Here is a 19,469-nt window from a genome sequence, read left to right as displayed (position 1 = left end):
CAATCCCTAATAGTTTTATTTATTATGTATTTATTTATTGAAAATCCCTAATAGTTTTAAACTAAAGAGTGACATGATCAGGATTAAGTTCTGAAAAGAACTACCTGGGCACTATTGACATTTGGAGCTAGATAATTCTTTGTTATGAGGGGACTGCCCTATGCATTATAGAATGGTTAGCAGCATCCCTGTACTCTACCCACCGATAGCAAAGCTCCCCCCTTGAGCTATGACAACCAAAAATGTCTCCAGACGTTATTAAATGCTCCCCTTTGGGAACCACTGGACTAAATCTAGAATGCCTGAGAACGTCATTTGACAACTAGTTAGGGGTCTATTGGCTTTTATTATGTCCCATAAATATTTACTGGGGAACTTCTTTGTTGTGATGGTCAGAGAAGAGCAAAGAAAAGTCTCTCTGCTTTTTAAGGATTTTATGATGATGGGGAAGGGTGGGGGGACTGACAAATATAGAAATTAAAGGATGAGGAAAGATGTCATTCCAAAGGAGGATGGGGAAGGATGCTATCTCAAGTGTAGGCTTCCACACTAGCCTAGAATTGTCTTGTAACTGGGGTTTTCTCGGTAGCGAAATCTTGAGATCTAACCTATCAACGAATGGGTTTGCCTGTGTTCATTGATAAGAGAATAGTCCACATGGAAAATCCTTTGTATACAGTCTCTCCTGACTTCTCTGGAAATTTGCCTGATCCCCTATAGCCTGTCTTTTCTATCTCTCCCTGTCCCCTGACTCCACCTGGCCCTATTAACATGTTTAAATTTCACTGACCCTACCTGACCTGTCCAGTAGTTACTGTGCCACTTCTCACCCCATAATGACTAATCCTGCCGTGCCACAGACGTGATTCTCTCATGAGTAACAATCAATTCTCACTGCCAAATCCCACAGCCTTCTGTTTCTCCTTCCTAGGTTTCCTTGGTTCTGCCCTTGCTTCCCTTCCAACTGTGCTCATGTTTTTCTTCTCTGGCTCTTCCTTGTGGACTTAAAAACCACATCGCTAACTCAAGTAATTAGTGAATTTAAATACCTGATGCGGTTTGATTCCCTAGTATTCCTCTCTCACTTAAAGTGAGGAAGTGTATTTGTAAATAAAATTGAACTAAGCTATTAATTGCTACCTCCAAATTTTTAAAAAAATTAAATCTACCACTATACCCTTTGCAATCAGGCTGGCTCCTTTTAAAAAGAAATACTGTTTTTCACTGAGCAGAAGACATTGTTCTGATATCCTGCACAACAAAACACATCCTTGCTTCTGTTCCTGCTGGATACAAATGCATGCAAATATTGACTTACCCTAAAAGCTGGTCCTCTGTTTTACTTTCATACCTTTGGAGCAGCTCAAAGAAAAAAATGAGTCATTTCTGCTTCAGAAAAGTATAAAGAATTCTAAAGGTTGATCCCCAGTGTCTTTGGGAGGTTTTTAACTCATTTAGAAAAATATAGAAATGAATGCTTTTTTTTGGAAATTTTTTAAAAGTGCCTTTTGGTGAAAATCCCCAAAGACCCGAGGGATTGGAAGAACTGGACGTCCGCTCAAGATTTCTGTGTTGAAGAAGGGGGAGCACTAGTCGCCATTGAAAATGAGGTGGAGCAAGGTAGAGTACTCAATGGTTCAATCAAGCAAAAATAACCTTTTTTATTCAAATATTTATTATAATGTTCGCCCCAAATACTAATATTTCCAAATCCACATTTTAAGTATTATATTGCTGATGACACATAAGTTTTCAGTTTAACCTATGAGGCTTATATCATGACAGCTGTAAAACTACATTGCATTGCTTATAAACTGCTGATTTTTGGAGGTTTTTGTCTCCCCAGTAGTAGTGGAAAAAATAAGGACATATTTATGATCTGTATTTCAAAATGGCTAACATAATCTGAGGTATACTCTTTTATAATTGCATGGTATAATTTTTAGATCCCTTTAGATTTACCTGTACACTTGTATTTGATATTTAGGCAACTGTATACTTCAGTTTAAGTACAGTAGATAAATCCTCTTTTGTTTAGAAAGGCATTGAATGAACACTGGAAATAGTTTTGTTAATAATATTATGAAATCCCAGGTTTAGCCAGCTAATGTCTGTCAATTTAAACCGAAACAGAAGTGAAAGAGACTGCATTACCTTAATAAGAACAAAGTAACAAATTCCTACAACTGATTGGTAATTAAGTTTTGCTGTCATTTAAATAAAATCATAACTATAAACAGAATTCTATGATTACCCAAATGGTTTATATGGTATTAAATTTGATAATGTATTCCTGTTTTTCAGCTTTCATTACTATGAATCTTTTTGGCCAGACCACTAATGTGTGGATAGGGTTACAAAATGATAATTATGAAAAATGGGTAAATGGAAAGCCTGTGGCATATTCTAACTGGTCTCCATTTGATGTAATAAATGTAAGTTTTCAGATTTATTTTTTAGAAATCATTTTACCAAGAAATCCTATTTGATACTTACTAAAGTATTTTTTTACTTCCTATACTTTATAGGCATAAATTTGTATTAGTCTGTTATTAATATATTAATTTTAATAATGTAATTACATATCATTTTCATGTGTTCCATTAATGTAATTACTATCACAATAATTATTTATCTTGTAGGTTATGAAGTGATCTGTGAACAGGTTAATTAAATGCAAATAAAGGAATAATACTGTTTGAATTTTTTAAATTGTCCTTGATAAAAATATCAGTGTTATAATAATGCTATATGTTACCATTTTTTAAAAAAACATATGTATCTTTTTAAAGATTCCAAGTCATAACACCACTGAAGTTCAAAAACATATTACTCTCTGTGCCTTGCTATCAAGTAATACTAATTTTCATTTCACTGGAAAATGGTATTTTGAAGACTGTGGCAAAGAAGGTCATGGGTTTGTTTGTGAAAGAATACAGGGTAAGAAACATTTGCTTTTTTATTCCTTTCATCTCTATGCCCCACTCTTCTCTTCCATATTTGTTTTACACACTGTATGACTGTCATTTTCATAACTACCAGTGCCAGGCACTTTTTGAGTTTTACATATATTTACTCATTTAATCTCCACTACCCCAGGATTATACTCTTTAGTGGGGTTCCAAAGACTACAGAGACCGCTTGAGAGATGACCACATTTATGCATCCATTTTGGCCATATTAAATGGCTTAATTGCCTTGTTCTGGATTTATGAGTGTATTCAGGTAATGAAAAAGACATTAAGAAAATGTTGGGAAAGAATCAGAGAAATAAACAAACTAATATTTCCCACTTTCTTGGAAACCTAAAAATGCCCTCTGTGGCTAAATATGGCATGTAGCATGTTACTAGAGCTGATGATCAGAACCTCCAGTGACTTTTGGTGTGAAATACAAAAGCCATACTATTACACACAGTCAGGGGGGTTGATGATCAGGGCAGATGCACTGTAAGTGACCTTGAATAATAAAAATAAAAACAGCAAGAACAACAACAATAGCTCATACCTCATGCTTTCACCAAGTGCAAGGCTTCCCTGTACCATGCTACTCTAGAAAACCATAGTTTGTGTCTGGAGCTGGGTGGAACTCTAGGCAGGCTGTGGTATATATACTTACTTGGAATATTAATTATACCTCTTAGTGTTGCATGCATGTGAACTCTTTAATGCACTAAGTGTCATCCCCAGAAAAGCAATTCCAGGGAAGCGCCATTTCCTAATTCACAGTTATCACTTAAACATAATAATAGTCGGGAACTGAATGAAGATACCCAGTCAGTTATAGCAAGAGTATTATGAGAAGAGTAGAGTTTTGTAGGGAAAGAAATATCAATATACCATGTACTTACACACTTATGATATACCTGGCACTGTGCCTTGGCTTCAGAAGCATTAAGGCATAAAAGCCTCCCAACAATGCTAGGATAGGTAGGTAAAAGTCTCCCCATGTAACAGATGAGAAACTTGAGGCTTAGAAAAAGTAAATAACATATTCGAGGTCTCATAGTTTTGGGACTAACAATGTATATGTTCTTTTAGACATAGTATAAAGTAGCTGTGGTTGAGAGTATAGGCACTGGAGTTCACAACCTACTTGGGTTCCTTCCCCATCTTGGTAAATAACTGTCAGTGAAGTTTCTTATCTTCTCTGAACTTGATTTCCACATCTGTCAAGTGGGATAATTACTATCTCACAGACTCTATGTATATACAATGCTTAGCAACTTGCCAGCATATTAACAAATGATAGTTGTTTCTATTATTATTTCCAAAAAATATATTATTTAACTACACAAATTCTTTTTTTGAAATTAATTATAATTATAATAACGTATTTAAACTGATACATCCAGCAAATTATCGTTTCAACGTATAGCCAATATAAAAAATATTAATGAGATCTCTTACATTCTTTTTTTTTTGTAGTAGGTCGTTGAAATCCAGACAGTATTTCACAACACATCTCCATTTAGACAGACCACATTTCAAATGCACAATAGTGCATTTGCTACCATATTGGATAGTGCAGGTCTGGAAGAAGAATGTAACTACACAAATTCCAGTAGCCTACAATAGATGCCCAAATTATGCTCCACTTCTTTATTTGCCATATAAATATGTGCTTACATTGGACTTAGAGCCTAAAGTCTAACTGCCTGAAAGATAAAGATTTCTAAATAACAGGGAGACAAGGACAAAGTCAAGAGCCCCATTTTGGGATGTGGTTTCCAATAGCTCTTTCTTTTTTAGGTCAATGGGTGGCAAAATCATGTTGCTCAAAATCACTTATGTTTTGAAGTTTGATGGAATCAATTACACATGGAGAATTCTATATGTGTGAAAATACAGATATATATTGGGGGAAACAATCAAATTGGTATTTTCGTCACACATATGAAAAATTTCAGTTACCTTAATCTTACCAATTATTATGATTTTTAAAAATCTACCATGATATTATACTGGGTTTTTAAAAAAATAACCTTAGAATTGGTACATAGGCTGGCATACAGACCCCTAGTGAAGAATAAACAGGTATAAAAGTGTACTCCATCACAATTTCGTTGGTAAATAGGTTAATTTCACTTTGGTTTTACAATACGAACTACTATTATATGGAGGTCACATTTTCAGGTAAAAGTCAAATTCCCATTTTGCCATTTTTACTTGGCATAAAGAACCAACATTTACTGAGCACCTGCTGTGTTCCAGGTACTATGTTCTAAATACTGAATTCCAATTAGTGCCCTATATGGTTATCTCTGAATCCTACCCACACCCCTCTAAGGAAGGCCTTACTCATTTCTTACAGAACAAAAATTTGAGGTTTGGCGGGATTACTTATTTTCCCAACGTCACTTAGCCCTGTATAGTCAGGAGTGGGCTTGATTCCTAGGTCTTCTGACCTGTCTACACTTCAGCGTGCTCCTTTTCAACCCCAAATGTAATAAAACCAGTAAACAGGGAAATATTCCAGCTACTTTGGATCAGACAGTTCAGAAATTCTTGTCTTATTTCTCTGTTTTAGGTTTCCTAAAATAAGCCTATCCTAGTACATAATATAGTGTAGAACAAAAAGGCAAGTGCACATATTAAAGAGGAAATATCTTGCGTGTAAAAACACGGGCTTAGCTGTCACATAATCTGTCACTCATGAAAAAGAAAGCACCACTGATCATGTCTGGGAAAACCTTGCCTTTTAATTTGTAAATCTCGACTCTGATAGATGACATATTAGTAGGAAGTCTTTATGGAACTGTGTATATTTTAAGTGTTTATTAATGTAATTTTAAAACTTATTTTTAGAATTTATGCATGTAAACATTAAACATGATAGCAACTATCATGCAATCTCAAATTTAATAAACGGTGGTATTTGAGAAAATGCACTTGTAAAATTATGTCTGCAACATTGTATATGACGACATAATATATGTCAATATTCTCTTAGTAAGTAAGTAAGTAAGTTCTGCCAGAGCAATGTGTGTTAGGCCGGGTGTACGGAGTGGAATAAAACCTGCCTAAGGAGATCAGTTCCATCAAAGTGGTCAGTTTAAAAAGGGACAGTAAAAAAAATAGGAAATCGAGAAATGGTTAACTATGTGTATACTTTTATTTATTTTTATTTTTTTAAAGATTTTATTTATTTATTTGACAGAGACACAGCAAGAGAGGGAACACAAGCAGGGGGAGTGGGAGAGGGAGAAGCAGGCTTCCCGCTGAGCAGGGAGCCCGATGCGGGGCTTGATCCCAGGACCCTGAGATCATGACCTGAGCCGAAGGCAGATGCTTAATGCTTGAACCACCCAGGTGCCCCTATATGTGTATACTTTTAAAGACACTCATTTCCTAAACATTCTCATTCTTTAGCATCACCTATGCTTTCAGGTATTATCCTCATTTTGAAATAGTTCTGGGGTGGAAAACTCTGACGTTAACCACAGAATGGACCATTATGACAGGGATCCAAACTAAGCTTTGCCTTTCCTCTTTCTCAACCAGATGCTAAAAATGATTTTTTTGTTGTTCTTGTTCTAGATACCTCTGGACACAGCATAAATACATCTGATATGTATCCAGTCCCCAATACCTTGGAATATGGGAACAGAACTTACAAAATAATTAATGCAAATATGACTTGGTATACAGCAATAAAAACCTGCCTAATGCATGGAGCAGAATTGGCCAGCATTACAGATCAATATCACCAGTCCTTCCTCACTGTTATCCTCAACCGGCTAGGACATGCCCACTGGATTGGACTATTCACTGCAGATGTAGGTATCTTAAATCCCTTGGAACATCCCTGCATAAGTAAGTTTTACATCTACCTCCTTAGTGATATGGCAACTGAAATTAATACAAAAAAATTCCCAGAAATAATAGTAAATGTAACATTTAAGTAATTGGTTTATAGAAAAACTACTGACCAACCTTATGAAGAGCCTACGACTACAAATTAAGAGTATACCTTTTTAGAGTATACATCCACTTGCCTAATTTCTGGGAATTAATGCCCTTCAAAGGTCCTCTGAAAATTTCTGGGTATCTGGGGATACTGCCTCATGTGGGCAATGGAACACATCTTAAACTCAAGCACCTGCATTTGAGTAATTTGTTGCATTTAAGAAATCCCCAAGAAAAATGGATCATGCTTCCTGCCTAGAAATGTGATTATTAATTAATTCAGTACCCCCTTGGAATTTAACACATTGGTTTTCTCTCCCTCTCAGGATGTATTTTGGAAAGTAAGACCTTTTTAGTTTTCTCTTTTTTTAAGTAAAAGTATTATACGCTCAAAGTAGTGAAAAGTAAAATCTATCTATTCTATCCCAGCCTCTGGTTCTACTCCCCAAAGATAATCACTTGTAAACAGTTTCTTGTGTGTCATTTAGAAATTTTCTACTTATACACATATATACACATAATGAATGAATATCTATATTGTTTTTCAAGTACAAATGAGGTCATACTATATGTGCTGTCCTTAAACTTGCTTTTTGTTTAATATGCCTTATACAGCTTTCCATGTCAGCACATAAAAATCCAACACACTCTTTGGGACAGCACCACATAAGGATATAGCATACCATTCTCCCCTGAATAGAAATTTGCGTTCTTCTCAGTTCTTCACAATTACAAATAATACAAACAAACATCTTTGTGCAAGTTGGATAAATTCCTAGAAGAGAAATTGCTAAGCACACTTTTAAATTTTAAGAAATAGTGCCATATTGCCCACCAAAAATTCGTACTGATTTACATGCCAACAACTATGATAACATGTCATTTTTTCATATCATTACCAATACTGGATATTATCAAAATTTTAATCCTTGCCATTGGGATAGGTGAGAGAATGGCATTTTATGGTTGTTTTATTGTAGTTTTGCATTACATAATGTTTTAACGTCATGTAGTCAATTTTGCATTATGGCCTCTGGATTTTGTATCAGACTTGAAAAGATTTTCCCCACATCAAGAGCATAAAATATTTAGCCAAGTTCTCTTTAGCACTTACGTTTTCAATTTTATGTATGAATCTTTGATCAATCGGAAATTTGTTTTGGTGTCAAGAACAAGATATTGATCAATTTCGCTCTGATTGCTTACTGGGAAATTATGGTGGCAGGGAACCAAGGATTCCCAAAAACTAAAAAAGATATTGTTGTGACAGGTATTTCTTTTTGTCAGGCCATATTCACAAGCTGTCCTAGACCCCCTGAAAAATAAGTCTAGATGTGGAAATATAAATCTATGTGTGAAGTAAGGGCTGCTCAAACAGCATTGAGTAATGCCACCAGCAGTCCTAGCAAGGAAATGATGGCTCAATTTCCCTCCACAGAATGGTCTTAATTTTGACTGGTCAGATGGAACCAAATCTTCCTTCACTTTTTGGAAAGATGATGAGTCATCCATCTTGGGTGACTGTGTTTTTGCTGACACCAGTGGGCGCTGGAGTAGCACAGCCTGTGAGTCATTTCTTCAAGGAGCAATTTGTCATGTACCTACTGGTAGGTTCAATTTTATTCAACTCAATAAATACATACTGGGAACCTACTGTGTGCAAGGCACTGTGCTAAGCAGGAGCTATGAGTAAGAGTAATACGAAGTATCTGTCCTCAAGAAGCCTCTGGTCTGCTAGGTGCTGTTCAAACAAATAACTATTATACCAGGCAGGGCTACCAAATGATGGAAAAGAGGTAGCAAGTGTTGTGGGGATTAGCAGGAAAGAGAACATATCATATCCACTTGAGAATAAGTAGAAAGACTTCTTGAAGGACATGACTATGGAGACTGGCCTTGAAGAATAGATGGGATGTAGTCAGACAAAGATGGGACATGGAGAGGCATTCTGAGCAGAAAAGTTTGGGCAAAGATATGGAAGGAAGAAAGAACTGAACATGTATAAAGCAAAGCTGGTGTTGAGATTTGCCTGCATGGCAGGGTACCAGTAAGAAGAGGTGGGAGATCAGGCTAGAAACCCGCATTAAGAGCACGTATGAAGGAAAAGCTAATTCTGCTTCTAAAACACCATAAAAGTTATCCTCCCCTTTTCAATAGCATTGCATTTATTGAGTGTTTAAGAAGTGTCAGACACTAGCTCATTTAAACTTCTTTGTAGGGGCACACTGGTTGGATCAGTCAGTAGAGCATGCAACTCTTAATCTCAGGGTCAGGAGTTTGAGTCCCATGTTGGGTATAGAGATTATTTAGAAGAAAAAATTTTAAAAAATAAATTTCTCAGGTAAGAAAGATGTTGTTAGCTCTCTTTTTATAGATAAAGAAACCAAAGTGTGAGGAGGTTAGGTAACATGCCCACAGCCATACACAATTAGGATCTCAGCATGGATTTGACTCTCATGCTTGACCTCTAAAGCAAAGTCCACCTGAAATGTCCCTTAGTTATGTATTATGTTTTGTTATGCTATGTTACTTTACTGAATGCATTATTTTTCTCTCATAGGTTGATTGGCTGGTGAGGATTTTCTAAATCTATAATATTCAGCACTGCACAGATCACATTTTGTACATTTGGAAGTGCCTCTTGCTAACTTCATTCAGTTTCCAGTATTTCTATGAATCACATGCCCCAGTTTTTCCAACCTTTAGGATACCAATTATAAACAGGAAAGACAGCAGCACCCATGCAGCACCCAAATTAAGACTAAGAAGCTATGCATTAATATACCGTTATGTGTAGGTAAAGATTATTTTTGCCAGAAATGCTACAAACCAGTCTTGGTTTTATAATCATTTTTATTAAACCCACTCTTTCAGAGTATTATCATGAAAATCTCATTACACATATTTATCTTAGTCTGTCATAGAATTTAGTGCAATGTTTATCTTAATAAATGAACCCAGTCACCACCCTAAAATCATAACTGATTTTTGTTCGTAGAAACAAAACCATATGGACACCCAGACTTGTGCTCAGAAACTTCTATTCCCTGGATAAAATTCAAAAGTAATTGCTACAGTTTTTCTACAGTCCTAGACAGTATGAGTTTTGAGGCTGCTCATGAATTTTGCAAAAAGGAAGGTAATTCTTTTGTGATGGTAAAATGCTTTCAATGCATTCCTTCTTGACATTTCAGTAAACAATGTGGTTTTCTTCATTTGTCTGATTATTTAGTGACTTTAGGAGCAACAAAAAAATTGAAAAAATAAATACTATTGAATTTGCTTGTTTGAGGATGGTTTATCTATGAAATTCAATGTCCAGGATAGAATTTGAAAACCTAAATGATGTCTCAGAATACTACACTTTCCCAAGAAAATGTTCCTTTTGAATGCATTTGAATTATAAATTTTTAAAGTTCCCTAAAATTAATATTCTATGCTTTGATTTCTTAAGCACAACCTTGTATCTTTTAATAAATGTGGTATAACTTTTAAATTTTTAATCAAAAATCACTTATTTACAATAGAAATTTTCACTCTGCAAAGACTGAGCTTTATAAATTATGGTATGGGAGAGATTTTTAAAATTGTATTACACATAAACACAAATACTTATTTACTGCTTATTTCTTTTATAGGATCTAATCTTTTAACAATCAAGGATGAGGATGAAAATTCATTTCTCCTAGAAGAGCTTTTTGCTTTTGGTTCTTCTGTCCAGATGGTTTGGTTGAATGCTCAGTTTGATGGTGACAGTAAGTGATTTGGGTAGAGAAGAGGAGAGGGCATAAATAAATACATGGTGGTCAAGATTGATGAAAATGGCATCTGCAAACCAGAAAGCTCTTCTTGGATACATTTGCTGTGAAAAATAGCATGAATCCTAAAGCCATTTCTTCCAAAGACAATATCACTAACCCTTTTCTATACCCTTGTGTCCCTTGAAATAATCCTACAATACCAAAAATGAAAACAAGTAAACAACAAGTTTATCTTATACTTACCCTCACATCATGAAGATTCTTGGATGGAAATTTGTGTTCACAGACTTAGTCATAGACAACAAAACCCTATTTATTTGAAAATACCCAGATTATTCTTCAATGTTATAAGAGCACAACAGAGTTATAGAAATGTTTCAGGGATAAATTGTGCTATTAAAATTATTTGCTTCTCATAAAAACCAGGGTTTGTGATCAAATGAGAGCATGGCATTCTTCTCTCTATGTAATTGATGGTTGTTGAAAGTACTTATAAAGAAAATTATCTTAATTGGTATGGAGAACTTATTACAGTGGTATACCAAGGTGGAAGGTGGGGCCACTCTGATAAGGGGGAGTGTTTCAATCACAGACATCGTTTAGAATTTCTAGTCCATTGTGACAATAAAAAGATGACCGACTTTTAGTTACTTTTATTGTTGGTTTTAAATCCTTTCAGACAATGTACCCCCATTATTGCTTACACATGGATGGACTCTATCATTGCTCCCACACCTTAGTATACCCGTGGATTGCTTTTTAAGGAAATTCACTGTATAATTATTTTAGAAAGTGAGCTATTTTGCAATGATATAGATGTTAGGACTTAAAATGATTTCTTTAAATTGACTATAATGCTAGGGAATATTTCAAAATTCACACTGTTACCTTAAGAAAGATGATATTCTAAATGAACTAAATTAAAACAGTATATCTAAAACAAATGGAAAGAGCTGTTCACAAGGCAAATTCACTAATACCTACATTTTGATGTTGAGTTCATGACTGTACCTACTGAGTTGCTTGCATCAGATAAGAAGACAGTCTCCTTAAGTCGAGGAGCTGCTTTTTATGGTTCATTCCAGTCTTAGTGTATTTGATAATTGTACATATAATTCATAGTAAGTCAGCAATTTTTCCACAGATGAAACCACAAAGTGGTTTGATGGAACTCCCACAGACCAGTCAAATTGGGGCATTCGGAAGCCAGAGATGGATCATGTCAAACCCCATCTATGTATTGCCCTGAGGATCCCCGAAGGAGTATGGCAGTTATCCCCATGTCAAGAAAAAAAAGGATTTATATGCAAAATGGGAGCAGGTGGGTAAAGCCAGAGGATAATTCTTCATTTTGATTCTACCCTGACTAATGTTGACCCACCTCTTTAGCATTTAAAGCTTTGAAAATCCAAGTATTCGGGGAGTATTCAGATAGATTCTAACATTATCATCTTATTCGACATCAAGTAAGTCAGAGGACATTTCAGCTCCTCCTTTCTCTAATATGAAGAAAAAAATCATTATAAAGACTATGACTTTCCAGTGTCACCCTAGCCGTTAATGGGCAAAAAAGCAGTTTAACCTCAAAAAAATAGATCTAGTAATATTAACCAGCTTATTATTAACGCTTATTCTGGCAACTGCTACTCAGAAATTTTAAGATTCATCTTCGGTCCCAGAAAATATAATCTAGGCCTAGATATTCTTGCTGTGGATAAGTAGATGTGATTCTCTGTTGCTAGCCATAATATATTATAAAAGTCATAGTTTAACTTTATCTTCAGCTACATAGTTTGTGGTGATAAAAAGAAATAATAATTTTAGAAATCTAAGCCAGAAAATTCTAGTCAGTTGCAAACAATACAGAGATTTCTAAGATAGGATGTTAACAATGATCATGAACAGTAGAAATGTGTTTTTAATAATAATCACAACATTTCTAAATGCCAGTATTGCAGAGAAGGAGGAATTGGTGTGGCCTCGGCTGCTGGTGAAGGTTTCTGAGAAGAGATAAGGTTTTGGAATCCCAAAAAATAAAGAGAATAGAGAAGGGAAGCCATATTAGACAAAAGTCCCAGTATGACTAAAGGCAGCAATTGAGAATAAGCTTATATTAGAGTAAAGGGCTCACGTTAGGTGGTGATGGGAATAAAACTGGACAGTAATGTAGGATCCATTCGCAGAGTACCAGTCTCAAGAGCTGGACTTCATGGTGAAGAAGACAGGGAAACCCTATGTGTTCTGTAGACACCTGCTGTGAAATCACACTCATCCAGATGTAAAGGGATGCAGCTGTAATTTGAATGATAGAACTAGGAACACGAGGAAGAGTAGAAATGGGAAAAGAGAATCATCAGGCTTTGGTGATCTGATTAGACACTGGGTGGGAATGAAGGAGAAAAAACTGGTAGGTGTCTGCACCAATGGTTAAGCCCAGTAGTGTGGATAGCAACTCTTGTGGAAAACATGACTAAGCCTAATAAGTAGTGTGCCCAAGTGATCAATAGCATTCAATTTCAAGAACAGATCAGAAATACCTCGTGTCTGTACCGGACTTTAAATCTTCCTATAGTATAGAGGACACCTCTTTCATCCCTCACAGCAACTTCCTAAGGCAGTGGAGCAGGTACAATATTCCCATTTTACAGATGAGAAAAGCACTTGTCCAAACCGGGGCTACATCAAGGACCATGCTCCAAATATTCTGACTCTACATGCTCCTTCTATATCTGCCCACTGCATGCATCCAGAGAATAAATATTCTTTTAAGTCTTTCTTTAAAAAGTGTCTTTACACACATATAATATATGTTTTCAATAGTATTACGAAAAAGTATGTGGTATTATTTTTAAGATGCAAAAACAAGTTTTGTTAATGTGGTTTTGCTGTTGGTGACAATGTTTCTTTTAAATCTCTTTTAAGTGTGTAGAATGAATGGGCATAAGTACTGCACCAAGGTGCTTTCTCCACTCCCAATCCTTTTACTGATCTTCCTCTGAGTCATTCTCTACATATTTCTCTGGATCTTTACCTGGATTAAAAATAGCAGAGCTCAAATTTAGAGATAGAGCCTACTTGAAAGAGATACATTTCTACAGTAGAAAATCCTCAAACAGAACCCTCCAATTTTTTGAATGGGGGAGCTATTATTCATTTCCCAAGTTTCTTGAGATCGCAAAGGTGAGAAGCTGCTGATTTGAAAATCCTTGCGTGGAGGTAAAGAGATTATCATTGCTGGACAAACTCCATCTCAGAGCTTAACAAAACTTAGTTCCATGCAGGCAGGGACTATATTTTATTTGTATTTTTATTGCAGCACAGTGCTGAGACTGGATGGAACTTTTTCAGCTTTAAAAAAAAAAGCAGCATATGTGTTTGTGAGCAATGATAATGATTACAATAAATCAGGGGTCAGCAAAATTTTCTTGTAAAGGGCCAGACAGTAAATATTTTAGGCTTTGGGGGCCATATAGTCTCTGTCATGTTGCCATTGTAGCGTGAAAGCAGCCACAGATGATACATAAACGGATGAGTGTGGCTGAGTTCCAATAAAACATTATTTATAAAAACAGGCACCAGATCTGATCCATGAACCATAGTTTGCTGAGCCCTGCTATAAATAATAACATAATTTTGCTGAATTAAAAGAAAATTTTCATCTCAGGTTTTTTTTTTTTGTTTTTTTGTTTTTTGTTTTTTTTTGGTTTTAGATATTCACCCAGTAAAGGAGCACTCAGGAAAAGGTAGGTTTGAACAGTACAGAACATTTTGATTTCTCTTAGAAATAATAATATAGAAAGTAACTATGTGACAGTATCTATCCTAACTCATTGTCATTGAACTTTTCCTTTCTTCATCTTTTTTAGGACCAAGTCACAGTATTGTACCTCTTGCAGTAGCATTGACACTGATAGTAATTCTGGCACTTTTCACAATTTCCTTCTGCATATACAAGCACAATAGAGGTATCTTCAGGAGACTTGCACAGTTTAGGAATCCTTACTACCCTACAGCCAACTTCAGTACAGTACATTTGGAAGAAAATATTCTCATTTGTGATCTTGAGAAGAATGACCAGTAACAATGAATTCAGAGAATGCTACAGCCCTAACGATAATTAAAGACAAGAGGAGTCTCCCCTGCATTTTCCTTTACATACCAGATGCCACTATAATGTGAATTGTGTCACTATTTTAATTATTCTTAAACTGATTACTGGTTTTGAACTGTAACCAAATCAGATGGGTGTTGATTTATTCATTTCCCCAAACTGTGATCTATTCTTAAAATGGGGAAATTATACAATGGTTACTAGTCAGAAAACAAGAACTATTAAAAGTTACTCCCTATTGAAGACTCTCGAACCAATGTGAATAATAGGTTTTGTATTAATATGTTTCTACTGAAATTTAAAAAGAATTTTCAAACTAATTTGATATCTATTCAGACATTTACTCACACTCATTTCATTAAAAAAGAGAGGAAGCAAAACAAATTTTATAACTCTATGCTTGTACACAAGACGAAAAGTTAAAGGTTTCTGAGAGGTTTCTTGTTTGTTTTCTAATTCAATCATTTTAGCATCAGGGTTTAGAAAACAAATTTCTAAGCTTAAAACTCACACATTCTGGGCTCTAAACTAATATTTAGGGTGATGTTTGTTTTTATTAGTTCTGACTTCTCCAACTAAAGAAGAAAAATTACCTGTCTTTAAATAGGGAAAGTCTTGGTTAGCAGCACACTTGCATAAGCAACTACATATTGTGGCCTAAAACCTTCATTTACTAAATGATGACTGTTTGTTATTTTAAAATATAGATAAGCTTAAAGGAATTTATTGAAGTTTTGCTATAGTTAAAACTCATGGCCTTTATTAAAACTAAAGGTATAAAATAATATATAACTCTCCTAACAACTAAAAAATATAAAATATAATTTAAATCTAAAGGGGGAAAAATGAAGATATGAATTACAGTACCATTAGAACCACACTAGAAGATATATTGAGAAGTACTAAATAAATGACTCTCCAATTATAATCTAGATACTTTTGCTATATAAACGGGTTTATGTGGGGTGTTCTATTTAGTAAACTATGGTTCTTAAGAACCATCTCTGTTTGTGTTGGACTAGTTAATGCTGTTGGTAAATAATGATTAATAGCATGATACTGTCCACAAATTGAATATCACAGATTTGACTTTCCTTCACAAATTTCTCATTATGGAAAAGTGACTTCAGAATAAACATTTTAAAGTTTACTCATTCCATAACTGTTCCCTGCATTCCTATGAAGAACCACATGCCATTCTAGAAACCGGATGGATTGGGGTGAGCAAATTAATGAGAACTTGTTTTTATGTCACTTATTTTCCAATGAGAGGAAAGTGAGAGAAATCCAGTAAAGAAATTCATAAGTAGAAAATACCAGGTGTTTATGAAAATTAAGTAAGGTCTTGTGATAGAGAGGAACTGGGGGAATCTCAAGGCCTCCCCAGAGTGTGCGTTTTAATTATTACATCCTGCTGCCCTGAAAACTAGTGGCCACTAGTCACAAGGTGGAGCTCTGGGAGAAAAGATGAGTGAATCTCTAAGTGAAAAGCCATCATCCTTAGAAATAGAATTTGATGAACATACCCTAAGAGTGGAGTCCTCGTGGCCTGAAACAGTTAATACAACTTCCAAAAGTGGCTCTTTGCTACTGGTGTGTAGCTTACTCACTAGGACGATCTACTTCCATAATTTTTTTTTAAGTTTTGAGACTTCATTTTTTAAAAGATATTCTATTATGTAGCGGTTGTCTATTTAGAACACACAAGAATAATTGGCTTGAACTAACCAGGTGGTATAAAAGCCTGATTTAAAAATCTGTCAAGTGAAATTAAAATTCTGTTCTTTTCAGTGGGCTTGGTAAAAACTGCTAATCAATTATCCTTCTAGTCAAGGTATATTGAAGTGTAATAGTCACACATAGCAATTTGACAAAGTATGTCATTAATAAAGTGGTTTTGCAGAAAGAAATTGCTCTGTTTGTCAATGCTCTGTACTTTGCTATTTAGTATTGAGCTACATTTCTGGAGAATCTGTCCCCATGGACAAGATCATGTACTCCTTCCCATTACTGAAATTTCAGAAATAGAAAGTACTGAAATATTATGTTTTATTTATAGATGTGCACTTTAAAAAACTTTTTGCACATCTATTTTTAATCTGAACTAGATTTCATAGCTATAGCATGAAAAACAAAAAAGCATCAGGGTCACAAACTCATTCACACATAATTAATGTGCCCCTCTCCAAAAAAAAAAAATATATCAATTATTATCCATAACTCTGGGTAATGGAAAATCTTGGATTTTACAATTAAATATACCTTGGGCTCTTCCAATTCCAGCAGTCCTCTTTTAGTTTAAATGCTTCTTCAGTTGAAAGTTCCACTTCCTATCAAGGGTGGATTAGATGATCTCTTTAGATAAACAGTCTTTAGAAGTTTCCTTTTCTTCCTCAGAATGGTGTTGGATATATGAAAACTTGTGTTGTTGTAGTACTGGGGGGAGAAGGTGATAAGTGACTATAAATATGTGTTATTTGTGTCCACTGAGGGTAGTTGTCTGGTCCCACTCCTGTGAACTTAGCTGGCATCAGATATGAAGCCTGTAGTTGGTGCAATCTGTAGTCTATTCTCTTTGATTTGGCTCCATTCTGGCTCTCCCTGGCACTGCCTTACCCTCAGTATATTGGCTGTGACTCCCATTGAATTCTCTGCCTGAACACTGCAGCTATACAAGGCCACTTCATCTCTGCAGTAGTGAGATCTATCTAGCACATCAGTTACTCTATTAGGGGAGGCTAAGTGCTGTAGCAAACAATCCCAAAATCTCAGTGGCTGAACACAGCAAAGGTTTATTTCTCATCGACAGTGGTTTTGCAGGAGGACTTTGCATTCATGGGTCCAGGCATCTCCTATATAGGAGGGCCTCCAACTTAGAGGGCCTTGGAGTCCTCCAATGGGTCTCCTACCTCTACCTGACAGAAGCTAACTTAGGACCTATCTTTGATTAAGTATGTAGCTTTCGTGGACTATTGAAATACATTCTTTAAGTTAACAGTCTTCATGCTAAGGACACATACCCTGAAAGTACATAAAGATTTCCAAGGAACAGAGGGCCATGGATATTTTTAAGGAGCTCAGTTTCCAGAATCTTTAACCTTCATATATATTCTTTCTTAGAATTAACTTGTATGAGAACACATGTGACAGCATAGTGTCATGCTGGTTCTTCTTTTCCACCTCTCTTGTACAAATGCCTATCTCTACCTTAGAAAACAAAACAAAACAACAACAACAACAAAAACATGGCTTTCACCCCAAATCTTGCTATGATGCTTTATCTTGGGAAAATCCTTCATGGCACCAAACAAAGGGAAAAAATTCAAAGTCATGATGTTAATGAAGCTTCTTTTAATAAAGGAATTCTAAAACCAGTATAAAGCCTCATGTCTTTCCCTGTGTTTATACATTTTTTGATGAAAGGATGAAGTGATGAGTGAGAAATTCCATGTTGGGATATTCTAAGTTAATACGCATTATACAGAGTAACAAGAGAAATGATAACTACTACTTTTGTTTAAGACTATCTCATGCAGCCCCTAACTATTGCCAGAGAAGGTATTTCTGGGGAAATTTCTGGTGAAAGCAAAGGGAGTATAGATATAAGAACCTGACATCTTGGGGTGCCTGGGTGGCTCAGTCATTAAATGTCTACCTTTGGCTCAGGTCATGATCTCAGGGTCCTGGGATCGAGCCCCGCATCGGGCTCCCTGCTTCTCCCTCTCCCACTCCCCCTGCTTGTGTTCCCTCTCTCACTGTGTCTCTCTCTGTCAAATAAATAAATAAAATCTTTTTTTAAAAAAAGAATCTGACATCTTACCTTATCCTGATGAAAAGCTTATGACAAAGCCCTGTGCTTTATCTGTCTTAGATTTCTAAGTGCAGGTGAATATTAACATGCTCATTGAACTGAAAAACAGAATCAGATTTTTTTCTGAATGTTTATTTGTCTTATTTCGCTCAGGGATTTGACAATGAAGATTGGCCTTACCTATTAAGTTTTATGACGAATATTTTTCATCACCTGAATAAACTAAATTGACAACTTTAGTATCATGATTAAAGCACTTAATAAGATAAAGACATTTTAATAGAAAAATAGTATTGACAAAACTATAATGTCATTAGCAATATCATTTCCCCAACCTTACTTGGTATATCAGATAAAACAAGCGGTGCCTATGAGTGAAAGAGCAGAATTAATAGTCATCTGAAAAGTCTTAGGAAAGCCTGTTAATTTTACTTCTAGGAAACTGACAAAGTGAATCACTCTAATGACTGGGTAACAAATCCTTTTGCAACTTGACTGTTTCCAGTTCTTTGCTTTAAGCAAAACTCAAGAAGGACATAATCAAATTATCAGTTGACAGATGACAAAAAGTGATTTTTATTGTAGGATCACCGTGACTTTGGGCACAAATGAGAAAATAATTCAAATAATGAAATTGTATTGCTATAACAACCCCCCCCTTCATTCCCATCTACTTATTAATATGAAGAAAGTTTTTATTTTGGTCAGGATAGGTTAGGGCATGCTGTGAAAACAAAACAAAAAAAAAACCTTCAAATGTTAATGGTTCAAAACAAAACTCAAAAATTATTTTTTTTGGTCATGCAAAGCCTGCTATGGTTCCATTGGTTCTCCAGGGAAGTTCACATCCAAGCAATAACTCATAGATCCAGGCTCCA

The 19,469-nt window shown here is 35.4% G+C and overlaps 1 protein-coding gene across 4 annotated transcripts in view; it reads left to right on the top strand.

Annotated features, from left to right (window-relative positions):
• PLA2R1 (phospholipase A2 receptor 1) overlaps positions 1-18,148 on the top strand; it is a 116,059-nt gene extending 97,911 nt beyond the window's left edge. For 2 of the 4 annotated variants that reach the window (XM_027591079.2, XM_027591082.2), the window contains 10 exons: positions 1,503-1,620; positions 2,305-2,435; positions 2,793-2,940; positions 6,540-6,778; positions 8,347-8,515; positions 9,907-10,047; positions 10,547-10,663; positions 11,814-11,990; positions 14,380-14,412; positions 14,536-18,148. In XM_027591079.2, coding sequence (XP_027446880.1) covers positions 1,503-1,620; positions 2,305-2,435; positions 2,793-2,940; positions 6,540-6,778; positions 8,347-8,515; positions 9,907-10,047; positions 10,547-10,663; positions 11,814-11,990; positions 14,380-14,412; positions 14,536-14,750 — 1,488 coding nt within the window. In that variant the 3' untranslated portion in view covers positions 14,751-18,148. The remainder of the gene's footprint in view (positions 1-1,502; positions 1,621-2,304; positions 2,436-2,792; positions 2,941-6,539; positions 6,779-8,346; positions 8,516-9,906; positions 10,048-10,546; positions 10,664-11,813; positions 11,991-14,379; positions 14,413-14,535) is intronic. The other 2 variants (XM_027591081.2, XM_027591080.2) reach the window with 2 other exon arrangements.
• The last annotated feature ends 1,321 nt before the right edge of the window (positions 18,149-19,469 follow it).

The sequence above is a fragment of the Zalophus californianus genome, chromosome 3 (assembly GCF_009762305.2).
Source record: "Zalophus californianus isolate mZalCal1 chromosome 3, mZalCal1.pri.v2, whole genome shotgun sequence".
In the NCBI taxonomy this organism is placed as follows: domain Eukaryota; kingdom Metazoa; phylum Chordata; class Mammalia; order Carnivora; family Otariidae; genus Zalophus; species Zalophus californianus.
This window is presented reverse-complemented; position numbering and strand designations above follow the sequence as displayed.